Here is a 21236-nt window from a genome sequence, read left to right on the forward strand (position 1 = left end):
AAGGAAGTAATATATCATGGAGATTATTACATATGTACAGGAAATAAAACTAGAAGATTTTAAATATTAAAAGAAGATTAATGAATGGTAAAATGTTGTTTCTATGCTGCTATAATGTACTAATGAGAAATTTGACAATTAGTGACTTAATTACTTTAAGTGAATTATTTTTTTTATCTAGCAAGCTTTGACTTCGTTTGATGTGTTAATATATTAAATTATAATTATATAAATTTGTTTGAATTTTCAAAAAATTTTATTTAACATAGGAATCTGTCTCAACCAAGACATGAATTAAATTAACGGCTTGTTTGAATTATAATTATGATTTAGTTATACATTCCTTTCTAAAAAATGAGATAAAAATTAAACCCATTTTAAGATAGAGGGCAAATAAATATGCAGATAAAATGGTCTTTAGTGTCCACGTTATGTTAACCATCCTTAGCAGTTACTCTGAGTTTTAAGACAAAAATACTGTAACTAGGGATAGGGTTAGAGTCCTGCCTCAAGGAAATAGACTGGGCCTATGTAGTTAATGGTATTTTAGAATCAAATTTAAGGGATTACGAAGGACCAAGAGGACTTTATCTGGTACTTTATTTTTCATGCTTATTTCTTTACATTTGTGCAGGTCATCCAAAGAGCTGACTGTAATTATCTTTTTTTTTTTTTTAATTTTTTTTTTATTGAATTTTTTACAGAGAGGAGGGGAGAGGGATAGAGAGTTAGAAACATCGATGAGAAACATCGATCAGCTGCCTCCTGCACACCTCCTACTAGGGATGTGCCCGCAACCAAGGTACATGCCCTTGACCGGAATCGAACCCAGGACCCTTCAGTCCACAGGCCGACGCTCTATCCACTGAGCCAAACTGGTTAGGGCTGACTGTAATTATCTTAATTAATTTATAAATAAATGTCATAGGCTTTTTCACAATCTCAACATCTAAATCCCAACATCTAGAAATAATGAAAGGATGAGGTTAATATTTCTTTATAGATACATACATGTATATTAGAGGCCCGGTGCATGAATTGGGGGGGGGAGGGGCGGTAGACAACGGCGGTTGGCTGGCCGCAGGAGGTTGGCTGTGGGAGCGCAATGACTACCAGGGGGCAGCCTCCTGCATTGAGCATCTGCCCCCTGGTGGTCAGTGCATGTCATAGCGACTGATCGACCCGTCTGGTCATTCAGTCGTAACAGTGACTTAGGCTTTTATATGTATAGATTTTTATACATATATATATTTTTAACATATATATTTTTATTTTAGTATTGATTTCAGAGAGGAAGGGAAAGGAAGAGAGAGAGAGAAACATCAATGATGAGAATCATTGATTGGCTGCCTCCTGCACGTCCCCTACTGGGGATCGAGCCCACAACCCAGGCATGTTTGACCGGAATCAAACCTGGGACCCTTCAGTCCACAGGCCGATGCTCTATCCACTGAGCCAGACCGGCTAGGGGAGGTTAATATTGCTTTAAGGAGGTCTCAGACATTTAGTTTATTCCCTAATTGGAAAACAACTGGCTTTTGTATTCTAGTAATTAAATGAATATTTGTTTCCATCTTCAAAAACACTGCTTAAGCCATTTTTTCTTAGTATCAAATCCAAATAATTTTCCTTTTTATTCTCTTTGTGAACAGATCTAGCCTCAAAAGAGAGCTATATTCAAATGCATACTTTCTAAGGGTAAAAACTTTGTAGTAGTTGTAAATTAAAACCTACACTTTCAGCAGTACACAGTATTAAATTTATTTGTGAAGGAAAAGGTATTTCTTTTCTAAAACAGTGAAGAATGTTATTAATTATAGTTTATATTAAAGGCCCAATACATGAAATTTGCGCAAGGGGCTCGGCCCTCGTAGTCCCAGATTCATCCAGAAGGTCGTCCGGATGGTTGTTCTGCTGTTCGGTCTAATTAGCATATTAGCTCTTTATTATATAGGACTAGAGGCCCAGTGCACAAAATTCGTGCACAGGGGATGGGGGGGCCCTCAGCCCAGCCTGCACCCTCTCCAATCTGGGCTCCCTCTCACAATCCAGGACTGCTGGATCCCAACTGCTCATTTGCCTGCCTTCCTGATTGCCCCTAACCGCTTCTGCCTGCCAGCCTGATCACCCCCTAAACACTCCCCTGCCAGCCTGATTGATGCCTAACTGCTCCCCTGCCAGCCTGTTTGCCCCTAACTGCCCTCCCCTGCAGGCCTGGTCCCCCACCCCCCCCCCAACTGCTCTCCCCTGCAGGCCTGGGTCCCTCCTAACTGCCTTTCCCTGCAGGCCTGGTTGCCCCCAACTTCCCTCCTCTGCCGGCTTGGTCACCCCTAACTGCCCTCCCCTGCAGGCTTGATCGCCCCCAACTACCCTCCCTTGCAGGCCTGGTCCCTCCCAACTCCCCTCCCTTGCTGGCCATCTTGTGGTGGCCATCTTGTGTCCACATGGTGGCAGGACCTTTGACCACATGGGGGCAGCCATCTTGTGTGTTGGAGTTACGGTCAATCTGCATATTACTCTTTTATTAGATAGGATAGAGGCCTGGTGCATGGGTGGGGGCTAGCTGGTTTGCCCTGAAGGGAGTCCCGGATCAGGGTGGGGGTTCCCTTGGGGCGTGAGGTGGCCTGGGAGAGGGGCCTGTGGTGGTTTGCAGGCTGGCCACGCCCCCTGGCAACCCAAGTGGAGGCCCTGGTATCTGGGGTTTATTTATCTTCTACAATTGAAACTTTGTAGCCTGGAGCGGAGCCAAGTCTTCTGCTTGCTCCGTGGCGGCAGCCATTTTTGGGGGGATTTATGTATCATCTATAATTGAAACTTTGTAGCCTTAAGCAGAGGCCTGGGCCGGCAAGGGCAGGCAGAAAGCTTGGCTTCCTCCATTGCCAGGGAAATCCAAGCCTCCCTCCTGCTCTCTGTGGCTGTAGCCATCTTGGTTGTGTTTATTTGCATATTCGCTCCTGATTGGCTGGTGGGCGTGGCTTGTGGGTATAGTGGAGTGATGGTTAATTTGCTTATTACTCTTTTATTAGATAGGATTGTGCCTTTATAAGCAGATTGTTAGGTGCCAGTTGCGGGTTTTTTATTGTTCTTATTGACAGTGTCAGTTGATTTTCAGTAATATTTGGTTTATAACTACAAATTGCTGAAATGCCAAGATTCTTAAAGTATTAGAAAGGGTGGAGTTTTTTTGTTGTTTGTTTGTGTTGTTTTTTGTTTTGTTTTGTTTTGAGGAAGGGAGAGGAAGAAATAGAAATACCAATGATGAGAAAGAATCATTGATTGGCCACCTCCTCCATGCCCCCCACTGAGGATTGAACCCTCAACCCTAGCACAGGCCCAGACAAAGAATTGAACTGTGACCTCCTGGTTCACAGTTCGACACTCAACCACTGAGCCACGCTGGGCGAGCAGAAAGGGTTTTTATGTTTTGTTTTAATTATTTCTATTTTAAAATTTAAGGAAGGAAAAAGATTTCGGTTAAGTTTTTAAAAAAAATATTCTTACTAGTAGTTTGAATGCTTATTAGATTTTTAAATGTTTGGCTATTTGAGTTTAGAGTCCTAGATTTAAAAAGACTAAAATATTTCCTGTTTTGAAAATGAGGGTATTTTGTGTATGTTTGCTTATAAATTGTGTGCGTATGTTTGAGAGATTAATTTTGAATCATAAACCATATATATGTCTTTACTCCTATAGGCTGGACTAGAGGCATACCTCATTATATTGCACTTTGCTTTATTGCTCTTCATAGTTGTAGGCAATCTTGAGGAATGCCTGTATTAAGCAGTTGTCATTGTAGATAGGTCATTCAAGAGTCAAGAAGTTTGCAATTTACTGTCTTACATTGACTCTCTCAGTTGCCTATACTTTACCAAAGTCATGTTTTTCTGTTTTCTAACTGAATAATATTTGGACTTATTCATAGGACCATATGGAAATTAATTTTTATGATATGTGTGTCAGGTCTCCCAGGTTTGGTGATTCACTAGGAGGATTCACAGGACTCAGCATATAATTGTACTCATAGCTATTATTTATTATAGCAAAAGCATGCAAAGCAAAATCTGCGAAGGGAAAAGGCCCTGGGGAGAAGTCCGGAGGAAACCAGGCCCAAGCTTCCGAGGGTCCTTTCCTAGTAGGGTCACATAGGATGCACTTAATTCCTTCTGCAACCAGTTATGACAGTGCATGTGTGAAATAATGTCTACCAGGGAAACTCATTAGATGCTCTGCGTCCAGCATTTCTTTTGGAAGATCATGTAGGTACTTCCAGAGGAAAGCAGATGTTTAGCATAAACCTTAGTGTTTGTACAAACAGTTTAGGCACAGTGAGACACTTTTATCAGTGAGGTTGGTGAGAGCATTCCCAAAATCCAAGTTCCTAGATGTCAGTCAGGGGCTAACCTTGCAAACAGAACATTTTAAGGATTTCAGTCTCAGACCTGCTATATTAACTCTTTCCTACACAATATACTTGAAAGAGGAAAACTATATTAAGGTAGTTTTTACTTTTAGTTAGGTATGTATTCATTCAATTCTGCCATTCCAGTAATTAACACAAGCCATCTGTGAAAGATGAGATATTTTTACCTTGAGACAGATGTTTAATGCCCTGTCCCTTATGGTGGTAGTATCTCATGGGTATAAGCCACATTATGGTTCTCCCAAAGTATTCTCCAGCAATCAAAGCATTTTTATGTAAATGCTCCTGCCATGATATTTTGATGATATTACTGTCAGAGTTTAGAGGCCTCATTATTTTTTTTATTTTGGTAGTTAGTCAATTTTTATTACTTTCATGCTACTTTAATAGTTTTCTGGGGGGAAAATTATGGGGATAGGTAACTTATTCCTGTTTCTCTCTGGAAGTGAGTTACAACTTGTAAATAAAATCTTTAGAGTCCGTATGCATAACTTCAAAACTACTTGAGCTATAATGTCAATATTTAACCTTGCATTTTGGAGACTGGAAAATAATAAACTGTGTTGTGAACACAGAATCCTAGAACTGCCAGAGTTCTTAACAAACTCTCCAGCTCCACTCCTGTCATTGGGTGGTGCAGAGCTGAACCAGCCAAGGCAGATGGTACAAAAGTACTCCAGCGGTGAGGGCTCTACGCAGTTCTCAGGAGCCCATGTTGGAGTATAATTAAGCTAAGCTAACTGTCCAAAAAGTCTTCCTGGATCACCTATTTTACTGGTCTTTTGTGCATTTAGAGAACAATTAAAAAAATAATTTCATTAAAACAACTGCTAAATCATCCTTTGGCCTTTTCTTTGCCAGATTGAGCCAAGTTGCAGCAATAACAATTTGACTTTCAAAAATAAAAAAACAAGACACATGCTATTCTAGCCTAAGCCAGGCTTTCTTAATGTAAGGGTCTATGAACTTGGATGGGAAGAAAAATTTATACATTTTCACTAACCTCTATCAGAAAGTTACCATTTTCCTTTATTACTATATCTTAAATAAAAAAAAAAAATTGGATAACTATTTCAATGTAATTATTTTCTTTGTAAATGTATGTATTTTACTTTATGCATTTAGAGAAGAAGAGATCCATAGGGTTCACTAAAGGCTCATGGCAAAAAAAGAAAAGGTTACACTCTGTGATGAGGGCGGTTGGATAACGTTTAAATGAGAATTTTTAGGACTGTGTTTTTTTTTCTTTTCCTTATTGAAGATAACTGTGACTAGTAATATATATTACTGTTGTGCTTTTAGGTTTATGTACAAGTTAATAAAGAAGCAGCAGAAGACAAAAGTGTAGCCAAATCAGCACATGAGTTCTTCCAGCGATTGGAACTAGGTGACATGCAAGCACTTGAATTATGGCAAAAATTTCGGGACTTGAGCGTAGAAGAGTACATTCGGATTTACAAGGTACCTGTCCACTCTCCTGCTTTCTTGAGATGTGGTGCAGCTCTTGACTGGTACCACCAGGCAGCCAAGTTTCTTCTTAAGCGCATGTTTTAAGAATAGATTTGTCATTGAGTTGGAATTTAGGACTCAAATATTGTTCTTTGGGCTGAAAGTTAGAGCTGTGAAATAATCCTACAGCCTAGGAACTTAACAGACTGACATTCTGATACTTCATTTCAGGGAGGCTTTTCTTTTCTCTATCATTCCTCTACTTTTTTTTCCACCATTTTTTCTTCATGATGGATATAAATTTGTTCATTTAATTAACTTTTTAGGGCATGGGAAAAATACAACAGTGAATAAAAAAGATAAAATTTCTCATGGACTTTACATTCTAGCATGGAGACAGTGCATTAAACAAAGGCAGTGCGAATTAAATAAGAGCATGTAGTCTGTTAGATGGTAATGATGCTGTGGAGGAAAATTAAGCAGGGAAGAAGAGGTCAGGCATACGTGGACTGAAGAGAGTTTCTGTAAAGAAGCCCATGTGGCTGGAGTAGGTAAACAAGATGCAGACTGTAGGAGAGGAGATTGAAGAGGTTATACGGTGGGACGTGATATGGGATGTTTTCCAGGGCTGTCTAATCTGGTTTCGTGAGGTGATGGAAATGTCCTGTATCTTTGCTGTCCAGTATGGCAGCCACTAGCCTTGTGTGGCTACAGTGTGAGTAATGTCATTGAGAAACTAAACGTTTTATTGTATTTCATGGGAATTTCAATAGCCTCCTGTGCCTAAAACTACCATATTGGACAGTATGGTACTGTTAGGAGGACTTGACTGGTGGAGGAGCCTTTAGAAGGTTAGAGCAGAGGAGTGACTTGTTCTGTGTGCCAGACTGTAGGGCATCCTATTTTGTCTTAGGGTAAGGTAAAGGACATTTAAGTAACTCTTTTTCTTTTGTTTCTGAACCCTTTTAGCGTCTAGGAGTACATTTTGATGAATACTCAGGAGAATCATTTTACCGTGAAAAATCTCAAGAAGTCTTAAAGTTGCTGGACAGTAAAGGACTCCTGCAGAAAACAATGTATGATCAGGCTACTATTCTTTAGTAAAATTATTTGTTCTTTTTTTGAAATTGGTGTTGATATATTCACTCAGTAAGGACAACAGAATGTGCTATGCAGCCCTTTCTGGCATTTTTTTAATAGTGCTTTTGCTATTCAAAGTACTTTTGTACATGCTGTCTTTTGCTGCCATAACAAAATTCTGGTAAGGTTGGGAGAAAGGATATTATCTGCTGTTTGCACATGAGCAAACAAGAACAGAAGGTACGCATGACCTGCCTAAGGTCACAACGGCTGATAATAGTATAACTGTAAAAAAGCAATAGAATTCACATCTTCTTAACCCTGCCTTTTTTAAAAAAATAATCCTATCCTCTTCAATAAAAGATTTAAGGCAGCTCATGAAAATAGGTGTAATACAACAAGCTTTTGAAAGAGTAAAAGGAAGAAATCAGGAAGTGGGGGCAGAAAATAATATAAAGTCAGGGTGATATCAGTACGTCATGTAACACACACTGGGATTCTGTTTCCTGGCTAAGGTAGATTTCTAATTTAGCTTTGAGCTTTCTGTCAACCAAACAGAAAAATAGTACCAATCATAGCAGCTCAGATATCTGTAATGTAAAAGCAAACCAGTTGCTTAGAAGTGCCACTTTTCATAGAACCAAAGAGCAATTTCTTTTGCCTTCTATTATAAAGAAGACATGGAAACTGTGTTTAATAAAATCCTCAGCAATGTCATTAAGGAAAATTTTTAGATTACCATATACAGATTCTAATTTTTGCTCAGGCAGGGAAGACAATAACAAAATCCCATGGTTTTATTACTCAAGGGTACTTTATGGCATCTCAAAGCTAGTCCAATATTTAATGTTATAATAACTGGAATTAGAGAAAAAATATGGTGTTTTATAGTTAAACTATAGTTGTAATCTCATTTTTTTTTTAGGTATGTTTATTACATTATCTAAGTACCTTATCCAGAGTTACAAGATAACCAAATATTAATTGTACTAGAGTCCCAGTGCATGAAATTCATGCACTGGGAGTGGGGGGGGGTCCCTCAGCCTGGATTGCGAGAGAGCATAAGCGAGGCCGAGGGACCCCACTGGTGCATGATCAGGGCCAAGGAGTGACATGGGAGGTTGGCCAGCTGGGGAGGACCGCAGGAGGGCTCCAGCGCATGTCTGGCCTATCTTGCTCAGTCCCAATCGGCCAGACCCCAGCAGCAAGCTAACCTATCAGTCAGAGCATCTGCCCCCTGGTGGTCAGTGCATGTCATAGCAAGCCGTTGAGGGGCCTTAGCATATCATTAGCATATTACACTTCGATTGGTTGAACGGCTGACCGGATGACAACTTAGCACATTAGGCTTTTATTATATAGGATTATACCCACTCGTGATAGATTCATGGTCAGATTCCATCTTATTTTTCTTCGTTGTTGGTTATACCACTTATTGCTACTTAAGTAATAAAAATAGCTTCTGGTTTGCCAAAGATAATGTTATAGATATTATACTTTTAAAGGTCTTAATTTTTATTACGTTGCTTCAAGTTACCCTTTTGCATTTCTAGGAAAGGAACAGCTGTAGTGGATCTTTCTGGGAATGGTGACCCCTCCTCAGTTTGTACTGTGATGCGTAGTGATGGGACATCTCTCTATGCAACCAGGTTTGTATCTTATGTGAAGATCAGCATTAGAATTAGAATGTGTATATGACTTCATGTTATTTGTTCTAGAGTTAATGCTAAGACAATTATGTTATCCTCAAAACTATTACCAAAGGCTAGTTTCTAAATCTCTTGTTCTCATCACTAAAAATATACTTTTTGGGTTTCTGTTTAGTGCAAGTTTTATTGCCTAGAAAGGTTAAAAATCATCAGAAAAGTGACTGAAAACTACTTACAATTCGTTAAATAAACATCATAAGATTCCACATTATTCTACCAACTATAAAATTGAGATTCCTCATAATCAACTATAAATATTTTACAATTGCATAGTGGGAGGGAATGTATGCTAAAAGGTGGCTGTATGAGCTCATTGGTGTCCTCACTCTGTAAAGACCATCTTAACAATCAGTCCTCATTCTGATTGTGGTAAAACAGGCCATGTCACTTACATTTTTTCTTCTGTCTCCAAGACTGACTCCTGTGGAACAAACAGTCTCTGTTAATAAGATCTGGCATTGTCAAACACACTTATTTCTGAGACAAAGCTAATAGGAAGGAAAAGACAGGAAAATAAAAAAGCCACACAAGCACACATGGCCATATTCAAGCACTGCTGGCAAAAGGCTCTAGTGTCTCCTGGGCTAGTTTTATATTATATCACAAATCTCTTGTAAGCATAGTGAAACTAATGACATTTTTTCTTTTTTTTTTTTTAACTACTATCATTTGTTCAAAACAACTTTAAATAGCCATCTATCTCTCTTACTGTCCTTCAGAAAATTAATCTACTTTTTTTACTTTTTGAAATGTCTTTTTATCAATTCCATACAGTTGAGGGTGGGAAATGAAAAGAACCCATATATCTTAAGAAGTACATTTCTTTTTCTAGATACAAAAAATATAAACAGTAGGTCCTCGGGTTACGTCGGAGATCCGTTCCTACGGCGCAACGACGATTTTCGCCGTTAATTTGGAACCCATCTACATAAGCACCTACGTCACTCACATGGAGTACATACACAGCAATAATGAAGTGAAACTTTAAAAGAAAGAACAATTCCTGACCTTTACTTGTGGTGAATAATAAAAAACATAAAGCACATATGTACATACGTTGAAATGACGGAACTTTTTTTATAAATAAATGGGAGATGGCAACGTAACCATGAAACGACATACGTCGAGTCTGACGTAACCTGAGGACTGCCTGTAATAGAAAAAAATTTTTGTGCCAGCTAACTATTGCTGGACAGATTACAAAAGAGACCTATGAGCAATGGTTATAAGAATTGTGTCCACTCAGAATGGAAGTTCCATGACATGAAGACCCTATAACTGCCCTGAATTTGGTATCTTTTTTTGGTTATTATTAGGTCTAGATTATTCTGTGTACAGTCATCCCTTGGTATCCATGGTTGGTTCCAGGATGCCCACAGATACCAAAATCCATAGATGCTCAAGTGCCTAATATAAAATGGTGTAGTATTTGCATATAAACTACGCAAATCCTCCCGTATACTTTAAATCATCTCCAGAGTACTTAACAATATCTAGTACTATATAAATAGTTGTTACACTGTATTGTTTAGGGAATAATGGCAAGGAAAAAAAGTCTATACATGTTCAGTACAGATGCAACCATCTTAGAGCAGTCCTGACTGCACAGTACATATACATCAACAACATAACCTTTTTGTCCAAAATTTTCTATTTACGGTTGTGATACCCATGGATGTGGAGGGCCAACTGTATTTATTGTAATACTTACACTTTCTCTTTTTTCTTTGGAAAATAATTTTGTCTTTGCTACTTGTTTGAAGTGTTTGATTTTTTGCCTTACTCTACCTTTAGTTGTTTCTGCCCTTTCAATGGGTTCCTTATAGAATACATCTGTGTAAGTGTGAGTTAAAGGAATTGTTATAACAACAAAGAAAAGTTTAGAACACTGACAAGAGCACAGGGCGGGGCTGGGTACCTGAACTTTGTTCTGAGAACATGCCCATCACTTACCTCTCTGAGCCATGGTTCCATACTTTGTGAAATGAGAGGCCTGGACTAAATGACCTGGCATATCTTCTGGCTTTCAGTTCGAGTTCTACAAACTCAACCTACAACTTTTTCTTATACTCTTCTCTTTTATTCTTTCAATGGATCAGAAGGCTTATCTGTTTTGTCCTTTGCTCAAAACAAAAAGTATAATGGGAGTATATATATGTGACTTCATTTTGGGAATAATCTTCTAGACCAGTGTTTCACAACCTTTTCTTTTTTTTCATTATACCCCTCTTGGGAACTGTTTTTCCTACTTGCCTACCCTCATGAATGTTAATACCATAAATATACTATATATCTGTATGTGTTGTATGCAAATATGTGCTTTACACATAAAAAGAGTAAGATTTTACTGTCCTTTAAGAACCAGTTTTTGCCTCCATTGAGAGTGCAAGTTTTATGTTATATCGGGACTAGAAGCCCAGTGCATGAAATTCGTGCATGGGTAGAGTCCCTAGCGGCTGCCGGCTACCAGCCAGGGTGCCTTCCTTCCCCCAGCTGCCTGCCACCGCCGCCAACCCTGGCCCCTAGTCGAACTCCCAGTTGAGGGAACAATTTGCATATTAGGCTTTTTATTACATAGGACTAGAGGCCCGATGCACGAAATTCGTGCAAGGGGCTCGGCCCTCGCAGTCACTGCAGCTTGCCTCGGTCTGCCCTTGCAGCCCTGGCTTCGTCTGGAAGGTTGTTCAGCTGTCTGATCTAATTAGCATATTACGCCTTTATTATTATAGATTATGAGGTGAGTACTAATGATATTTTGATAATCCTAACATTTCAAAAGATCTAGGAACTTTTTAAGTCCTCTCCCAGTATCACATATTGTCAATAATCATTTTAATTTTAAATTTCAACGTTTTTATCATCTTGACTTGAAATTTCATAGTTTATGGTTTATTTTTTATTATTTTATATAACATGTAAACTGGGTCTTTTCTAGTTAATCAGAGATGAGGGAGTTAAATAGAACTTTTATTGAAGTACGTTATGATCTTTTAACATGCTTTAGAAAATATTACTTATTACTGATCCAAGACTTTGAAATCCCTTGATCATACTAATAGAGGAGTAGCTAGAATTTATCTATTTAGCTACTACATCAACTATCTACACTAATAAAAGAGAAACATGCAAATTGACCATCACTTGGCTATGCCCACCAGCCAATCAGGAGGGAATATGCAAATTAGAAGGACAAAGATGGCGGCCACCCAGCTGCTCCAGGCATGGAGTGGCCGGGTGGGTCAGGACGCCTGCTATGAGAGGGAGGGTGGGGGGCGAAGGGATCTACAGGAGCGGCACTCTGGCCGTAGCAAAGATGAAGACTGCAGACTCCAGCCAGAGTGAAGGCCTGGGTCCTGGGTACCAGAGGAAAATGGGTGCTGGAAGCCAAGGGAAGGAAGGCCTAGTGCATGAATCTCTTCATGCAATGGGCCTCTAGTTTTCAATATGTTCTTTAATAGAGTGTATTGCAAATTGATGACAATTAGGTGATTCTTTACAATAGGTTTTTTGTTTTTATAATTAACTAGAGGCCCAATGCACAAAATTTGTGTAAGAGTAGGCCTTCCTTCCCCCGGCTGCCGGCACCGGCTTCCCTCTGGCACCTGGGACCTGGGCTTCCCTCTGGCTGCCAGCAGGCACCCGGGACATGGGCTTCCCTCCGGCCCCGGTTTCATCTGGAATGATGTCCAGAAGGACAGCTGGTCTAATTAGCATATTTCCCTTTTTTTATTATAGATTGTGTAGAATCTGTTTTTTAAATTAAGAACAGAGAACAAAACTGTTCCGTACATACATATAACAAACAGTGGCACATTCCTTTTCCTTGGGTAACAAGATAATGACAGAGAGAAAAAAGTGTGGCTTTGTCAGGAAGAACGTGCTGAGCACAGAAGAAACAGATCCCTCCAAGCAGCACTATGTGGGCAGGGTGTGGAAGCCGTAGAGAGAACTCTGAGGGAGGCAGTGCCAGCCTTGGGACAGCCTGGGCACCTCCTGCTGGGCAGGGCCACCTGTTGGGTGATTCTGACCTTTCCTAGGTATTCAGGGCCTGTGGGAGGCTGGGGGTGTGAGATTCACAGCTTTTATTCTATAACTAGTGGCCCGGTGCACGAAATTCATGCACATTAAAAGGGGATTAGAGGAAATAATTTAATATTGCTATTTGCCCTTTCTCTATAATAGAAGTGTCACAGATGAAAGAAAATTAGTAAAATGTATATGAAAACCTTCCTCCTGTCAGAGTCTGGGGCGCACCACAGGACCCAGAGTCAAGTCCCCGCCCACCCACATGCGCCTCAAAATCACGTGAGACCCAGACCCGGCTGGCCCCTGCCCCCATTGGGCTAGATCCAGACCTGGCCAGTCCCACTCTTGTCTAGCCCCCCGGGCAGGGGACGTAGCCTCAGGTCCCCTGGCCCGGTGCCAGGACAGGGGACGTGGCTTGAGGTCCCCCAGCCCAGACCAGGGTGGGGGTCTGCCTTGAGGTCCCCGTCAAGCCCTGCCAGGTGGGGGACATGGCCTGAGATCCCCTGTCAAGCCTCGCCAGGCGGGGGGGGCGCAGCCTCAGGTCCCCCAGCCCAGCACTGGTTGGGCGGCACAGCCTCAGGGGGGACGCAGCCTGAGTTCCCCCAACTCAGCACTGGGGGTGCACCTTGAGGTCCCCTGTCAAGCCCCGCCAGGCAGGGGGGCACAGCCTCAGGTCCCCTGGCCTGGCTCCAGGGTGGGGAGAGTGGTCTGAGGTCCCCCAGCCTGACACCAGGGTGGGGGGCACGGCCTGAGGTCCCCTGTCAAGCCCTACAGGGGCAGGGGTTGGGCGTAGCCTCAGGTCCCTGCTGATTGCTCGTTAAGGCTCCTAATGGGAACTTGGCTTCAGCTGTGAGTGCAGCCATCTTTGTGACGGAGTTATGGTCAATTAGCATATTCCCTCTTTATTAGATAGGATAGATCCTAAAATATTTACCTATAAACACTTTGCCTAGAGCTATTGTATTTTTTTTACCATTTTTTTCTTTTTTTTTTTTTAAATATTTTATTGATTTTTTACAGAGAGGAAGGAAGAGTGATAGATAGTCAGAAACATTGATGAGAGAGAAACATCGATCAGCTGCCTCTTGCACACCTCCTACTGGGGATGTGCCCGCAACCAAGTTACATGCCCTTGACCGGAATCGAACCCGGGACCTTTCAGTCCGCAGGCTGACGCTCTTCCACTGAGCCAAACCGGTTTTGGCTACCATTTTTTTCTTTATTGATTAAGGTATTACATATGTGTCCTTATCCCCCCATTGCCCCCACACCCCCCATTCTGCCCTCATCCCCCGGGTGTCTGTGTCCATTGGTTAGGCTTATATGCATGCATACAAGTCCTTTGATTAATCTCCCCCCTTACCCCCACCCTCCCCTACCTTCCCTCTGAGGTTTGATGGTCTGATCAATGCTACTCTGTCTCTGGGTCTGTTTTTGTTCATCAGTTTATGTTGTTCATTATATTCCACAAATGAGTGAGATCATGTAATATTTATCTTTCTCTGACTGGCTTATTTCGCTTAGCATAATGCTCTCCAGTTCCATCCATGCTGTTACAAATGGTAAGAATTCCTTCTTTTTTACCACAGCATAGCATTCCATTGTGTAGAGGTACCACAGTTTTTAATCCGCTCATCTGCCGATGGGCACTTAGGCTGTTTCCAAATCTTAGCTATTGTAATTGTGCTGCTATGAACATAGGGGTGCATATATCCTTTCTGATTGGTGTTTCTAGTTTCATGGGATATATTCCTAGAAGTGGGATCACTGGGTCAAATGGGAGTTCCATTTTTAGTTTTTTGAGGAAACTCCATACTGTTCACAGTGGCTGCACCAGTCTGCATTCCTACCAGCAGTGCACGAGGGTTCCTTTTTCTCCACATCCTCGCCAGCACTTGTCATTTGTTGATTTGTTGATGATACCCATGGGGGCGTGGCCGACCTGCAAACCACCACAGGCCCCTTGCCCAGGCCGCCCCACGCCCCAAGGGAACCCCCACCCTGATCCGGGACACCTTTCAGGGCAAACCAGCCGGCCCTGCCCGTGCACCAGGCCTCTATCTATACTAATTAAAGGGTAATATGCTAATTAGACTGGGGGACCTTCTGGATGTTCTGGACAGAGCCATGGTGGCGGGGCCAAGGTAGAGGCGGTTAGAGGTCAAGAGGGGACGGCAGTTGTGGATGATCAGGCTGGTGGGGGGGGGCTGTTGGGTGTGACCAGTCCAGCGGGGAGGGTAGTTGGGGGTGAGCAGACCAGCAGGGGGGCCAGTTGGGGGTGAGCAGGACAGCAGGGGGGCAGTTTGGAGTGAGCAGGCCGGCAGAGGGGGGCAGTTGGGGGCAAGCACGCTGGCACCAGGGGCAGTTGGGGGTGAGCAGGTCGGCAGGCAGAGTGGTTAGAGGCAATCAGGCAGGCAGGCAGGTGAGTGGTTAGGAGCCAGCAGTCACGGATTGTGAGACGGATGTCTGACTGCTGGTTTAGGCCCAATTCCTATAAACCGGCAGTAGGACATCCTTCGAGGGGTCCCAGATTGGAGAGGGTGAAAGCCAGGCTGAGGCCACCCCCCCCCCCCGCCCCAGTTCACGAATTTCGTACACCGAGCCACTAGTCCTGAGAAAGAAGAACAAAGGAGGAGGAATCTCAATACCAGATATCAAGCTGTATTACAAAGCCACTGTTCTCAAGACTGCCTTATACTGGCACAAGAACAGACATATAGACCAATGGAATAGAATAGAGAACCCAGAAATTGACCCAAACCACTATGCTCAATTAATATTTGACAGAGGCAAGAACATACCTAGAGCTAATTTAGTTATTATTACTACTTGTTCCAGAGTCTTACTCATTTATGTTTTTTATCTTTTCATAGCACACTTATTATTGCTTTTCCTAAAGCTATTTTTATTATTTTTACTTGGTATCTCAAAATATGATATTTGAATTATACAAACATGGGTAATATACCCCAGCCTGTGGGATAACAGGCATTCTTAATTAGAAAAGCTTTATTACTATTAAATAGGTAAAACAAATTATTACCCAGATCTGCTTAGTAACTCTTAATTTATGGCCATTTTTTCAGAGATCTTGCAGCTGCTATAGATCGAATGGACAAGTATAATTTTGATACAATGATTTATGTGGTAAGTAATCACAGTAAAGAACAAAAGGTTATGATCCCTACCTCATGAAAACTGCAAAGATAGAAATTGGATTGAAAATCTATGCCATGTTGAAAAATTACGGAAAAATAATTTTGTCAACCTATAGAAAGAATTCAGTACTAAGTGTAATTAAGGTGGCAACCACAATGTTTAAAAAAAAAAAAAAACATAAAAATTAAAAAGTTCACGTTGTTTCATAGTAAAAACAAAATTATCTAAATCAGGAAAATGGTTATGTGAAATGAATATGTACAAGTCACTGTCATACACTTTAAAAAATAACTTTCTATTTTAAATATTTTAAGACTCACAAGAAGTTTTAAAATAGGATAGAGTTTTCATATGCCCTCTACCTAGCCTTCCCCAACAATAGTATCTTACATATGCTATGTCCATACCAAGAAAGCGACATTGGAAGAGATCTTAATTAAATTTTGCCAATTTTTACATGACTGGTGCATGGGCCTGAATGTTTTTGTGTGGTGTGTTTTTATGAAATTTTATCACATATGTAGATGCACATAACCATCACCACATTTAGGATCCAAAACTGTTCCATCACAAAACAAACTCTCTCATGGTAACCACTTAATAACCACACCTCCCCAACCCTAGCCCTTGGCAACCACTTTTCTGTTCTTCATTACTACAATTTTGTCGTTATACAAATGTTATATAAATGCGTTCACAGTATGTGACCTTTTGAGATTGGCTTTTTTTTACTCAGCCTTAGGGATGCCCTTGAAATCCACCCAATCTCTTGTTTGTATCTGTTCCATTTGTTGCTGAGTAGTATTTTAGTCTCTTCTTCCCTTTCCTTCACTTCCATGTGCAACCTCCTTTCCCCAAAGAAAAAAAGTTGCCTTTAAATATCTTTTTAGAGCTTAGCTTTGTTCTTATTTGAGATAAAGATCATAACAGCTGGGAGAGGAGGAATTTAAATAGAAGATTCAGAATATTAAAGCTTCTGTTTCCTCCTTACAGTGTAGCAGCTTGCTCTTCCTTCTCATCTAGCACACTCACCTAAGACAGTCTTCTGGTGGCATCCTCTTTATGTGTATATTTAAAACATATCAATTAACAATGACTGTAGTCTGTCAGAACTCAAATATTTTAATTCATGTCCAGCATATTTTTGTAGATTATCATTTTTCTTTTATTTTAAATACCTTTTTCCCCCCCAAAGACAGATAAAGGACAAAAAAAGCATTTTCAGCAAGTGTTCCAAATGCTGCAGATCATGGGATATGACTGGGCAAAAAGGTAATGTATACATGGTTGTTAACCACCCGCCTCAGAATCATTGTTACGTCAGCCAAATCCAAAAATGTGCCAAGTTCTTAAAATTTTTCATTGAAACTTCACTTCTAATTTCTAAGGTGTTCGTGTGGGAAAGCAGATTTTTTTATGTGCTTTATGCCTGGCTGTATTAATAAGTAGCTTATATAAACATTTAATAAATGTTTTTATTAGATGTCTGCTCTCAGTGGCTTGATTTTCAAAATTCTTTTTTTTAATATATCTTTATTGATTTTAGAGAGCGGGAGAGAGAGAAAAAAAAAACATCAATGATAAAAATGAACCATTGACTGACTGCCCTTGCACACCCCTACTGGGGATCAAGCCCACAACCTGGGCATGTGCCCTTGACGGGCATGAAACCCAGGACCCTTCAGTCTGTAAGCCGATGCTCTATCCACTGAGCAAAACCAGCTAGGGCTGATTTTCGAAATTCTTTACCCCCCTCTCCTGTTTTTCAAAAAGGCAACTATGCTAGTGATTATCTCTCTAAATAATGCTGTGTGTTTAACATCTGTGGCATACAATAAATCACATCATGTTTCAATCTATTAATTTTTTAAAACCCCATTATGAGAGTTGAAGTTCAGACTACTCTCCAAAATGGTATTATTCTATACTTTGGTAACTAGCTCGTTTTTAGTTTTCAGTTAACTAAATGCTCACTCCATTTCAGATGCCAACATGTGCCCTTTGGAGTAGTGCAGGGAATGAAGACTCGAAGAGGAGATGTTACTTTTCTGGAAGATGTCTTAAATGAGATTCGATTAAGGATGCTACAGAACATGGCTTCTATTAAGAGTGAATTCACTTTTTTGTTGTTATAGTCATAACTTATCTGCCTTTTTTTTTTTTTAATCTTTATTGTTGAAATTATTACATATGTCTTCTTTTTCCCCCCCATTGACCTCTTCTAGCTTGCTCCCACCCCCCACCCAGGCCTTCACCACCCTATTATCTGTGTCCATGAGTTATGTATATATGCATAAAAGTTCTTCGGTTAATCTCGTCCCACCACCCACCTACCCCTGGCTACCATCAACAAATCAACAAATGACAAGTGCTGGCAAGAATGTGGAGAAAAGGGAAACCTACTATACTGCTGGTAGGAATGCAGACTGGTGCAGCCAAAATGAAAAACAGTATGGGGTTCCCTTAAAATATTAAATATGGAACTGCCATTTGACCCAGTGATCTTGTTACAGAAGACCGGGAATAAAACCACGCTTAGAGAAAGGGAGTTACATTTTATTAAGTGCAGGGCCAGAGAAAAATGTGCCTTTTAAATTCTGGGCCCCCCCACATGGAGGAAACCTTTTCTATTTATACTTTTCCTAGCTCTTCTGTCTCCCAAATTTGAAATGAGACTTCCAGGCCTTCTGGGAAAAAAGGCCTACGTGCTGGGAAGGGGCCATGAGACCATATCTCAAGGCCTGGCCTGGTGTCAGCACTGACAACTCTGTCTGGGGCATAGTCCACGGCCTCTCTGGAATAGGAGTAGTCTTATTTTCCTTATTATTAAGCAAGCAAGCATTTACAGAAGCCAAAATGGCAGGGTTAAAATTTTAAACAGCAGTTTTTATGTAAGATGGATGCTTCTAGGAATATATCCTAAGAAACCCAAAACACCAGTCAGAAAGAACATATGCTTCCCTATGTTTATAGCAGCGCAATTTATAATAGCTAAGATGTGGAAACAGCCCTAGTGCCCATTAGTAGATGAGTGGATAAAAAAGCTGTGGTACATTTATACCATGGAATGCTATGCAGCTGTGAAAAAGAAGGATCTTACCCTATGTGCCACTTTTATATTTTGCTGGACTTTTGTGCAGTGTGATTTATTATGACCATTCCTCCACTGAACTTTCACTAACTTATTTAAAAAATAGCTTTCACTAATTAAAGGTGCCAGAATTTTCAGACTTGCTGCTCAAGTATTGTTCAGTTCAGTAATCTGAGTTGATACTACTGTGGCTTCTTTTCATGGACGGCTTCAGATTATCATTCCATTGTTGGTAGTGGTCCTGTGAAGTTCCTGTTATATAATTTGAAACTAGTCACAAGTCCTTATGGCTTTGTTTAACCGGCACCCTTGGAAAAATAAGTGCCAGCTATATCTATTGTCTTAGAAGGATATTTTCTTATAAGGGATATTTATAAAACAAAAACGAATATTTTCCCTTTTAATGAAGGCAGGGGAATTGTCATTATCAAAGGCAAATAAACCCAAATTAGAAAAGTAAATTGCCCACTGTAAACCTGTTTGTTCTTGATACCGCCAGCATCCATTTTGGGCAGATTTTATCTCCACTTCAGTCCCTGACTCTGTGTAGGTTCGTGCAGGTTAACGATACCACCTTTGTCTGTTTCAGCCACCAAAGAACTGGAGAACCCACAGGAGACTGCAGAGAGGGTCGGGCTGGCAGCACTCATTATTCAGGTCTGTTAGACTGCTTCCTAAGGCCCTTTTGTGTGGTAGTAGAACGGATCCCAGCACTGAAGATTCCTCTGTCATTTTAGGACTTCAGAGGTTTACTCTTATCTGACTATCAGTTCAGCTGGGATCGTGTGTTCCAGAGTCGTGGGGACACAGGTGTCTTCCTACAGTACACGCACGCCCGCCTCCACAGGTGAGAAGAGGCTACAGGGAAACAGTGGGCCACTCTGCCCTTCTCAGGGTGGGGTTTGACTGCTGCAGTCCTAAGACCAAAGGCCCTATTTTCCGGGCTTCTCTGATATCTCATATTAAAAACTAATTAAAGTACAGTGGACAGCCTACATGTTATGTTGTTTTCTTGTGGAGTTTCTAGAATATTTATTGAGCACCTATGTAGGAAATGCTTTTATGCATTTTACTTTATTTAGTATTCACAATAATCCTACCAAAAGAATATACTCCGTTTTCAGATAAAGATACAGATTTAGGAAAAATTGAGGCATCAAGCCCTGGCTGGTGTGGCTCTGTTGGAGCATCATCTCTTACACCAAATGTTCAATTCCATCAGGGCACATAGCCCAGGTTGTGAATTTGATGCATGGTCTGCGTGCATGCAAGAGGCAACTGGTCAGTGTTATTTTCTCTCTCTCTCTGTCTCTCTCCTTTATCCCTCTCCTCTTCTTACTCTCTCTAAAAATATTTTTTTTAAAATTTTTTTTTTAAAAATTGAAGCATCAGGTTGAACTTAGTTTTAAAGACAGGCCCTGTCACTAAGTGGAGCATGACTGAGAAATGCATTCTGAGGTGATTTCATGGTTGTGCACACATCATAGAGTGCATTTTCATAAATCTAGATGGGATAGCCTGCTACACACACATAGGCTGTATGCTATATAGTCTATTGCTCTGTAGGGGAGCAAAAATAATTTCCCTGTACCCTTCCTTCTGGGTTCCTGACTGAAATATTCCTATAATAAAAGACAGATTAGCAGGAGAAAAACTAAAGTTTAATAATGTGTATACTTCCAGTATACGTGGAAGAGACCCACGAAAACTGAGTTACTTGCCAAAATGCCTGGAGCCACCACCTTAAAATAACCATCTTCAGTTGAAGACAAAAGGAGATGTTGGGGGTGAGGTTGGTCAGTTATGGAAGGTTACCAGGAAGAGCATAGTTAAAATCAAGGGTGAGATTGTTATGCAAATTTAAGTCCTAATCTTCTGCATTGATAAGAGTTTCTAGAAATAAGGTCATTTTCATCTTCAGGGTACCGGAGGGAGACACCCTTACAAATGGAGATTCTCTTACAAATATGTCTTTACAAAGTGTAACATCTACTTGATTTTCAGAGCTTCTCCCCTTTCATATATATTGTCTCTTAAAGTTAACCAGCCTAAATAATACTTATGCCAAATAGACATATTTTGGGGTAATAGATTCTGTTTTCCTACAGCTCATAGGCTACAAATCTGTACAGCATGTTACTGTACTGAACACTGTAGGCAATTATCACTCAATGGTAAGTATTTGTGTAGTGCATTGTACTATAGTGTTATGACAGCTACAATATCAAAAAGTGATAGGAATTTTTCAGCTCCATTATAATCTTATGGGAGCACCATCCTATACTCCGTCCATGATTGACCA

General features: G+C 40.7%; 1 protein-coding gene across 2 annotated transcripts in view; it reads left to right on the top strand.

Annotated features, from left to right (window-relative positions):
- The window catches only part of RARS2 (arginyl-tRNA synthetase 2, mitochondrial), a 74862-nt gene that overhangs the window by 49011 nt on the left and 4615 nt on the right, over positions 1 to 21236 (top strand). For both annotated transcript variants that reach the window (XM_080666911.1, XM_080666912.1), the window contains 8 exons: positions 5723 to 5881; positions 6839 to 6945; positions 8503 to 8598; positions 15771 to 15831; positions 17039 to 17115; positions 17828 to 17952; positions 19524 to 19591; positions 19672 to 19781. In XM_080666911.1, the coding sequence (XP_080523037.1) occupies positions 5723 to 5881; positions 6839 to 6945; positions 8503 to 8598; positions 15771 to 15831; positions 17039 to 17115; positions 17828 to 17952; positions 19524 to 19591; positions 19672 to 19781 (803 nt within the window). The remainder of the gene's footprint in view (positions 1 to 5722; positions 5882 to 6838; positions 6946 to 8502; positions 8599 to 15770; positions 15832 to 17038; positions 17116 to 17827; positions 17953 to 19523; positions 19592 to 19671; positions 19782 to 21236) is intronic.

Source organism: Plecotus auritus (assembly GCF_963455305.1).
Source record: "Plecotus auritus genome assembly, chromosome: 4".
Classification (NCBI taxonomy): domain Eukaryota; kingdom Metazoa; phylum Chordata; class Mammalia; order Chiroptera; family Vespertilionidae; genus Plecotus; species Plecotus auritus.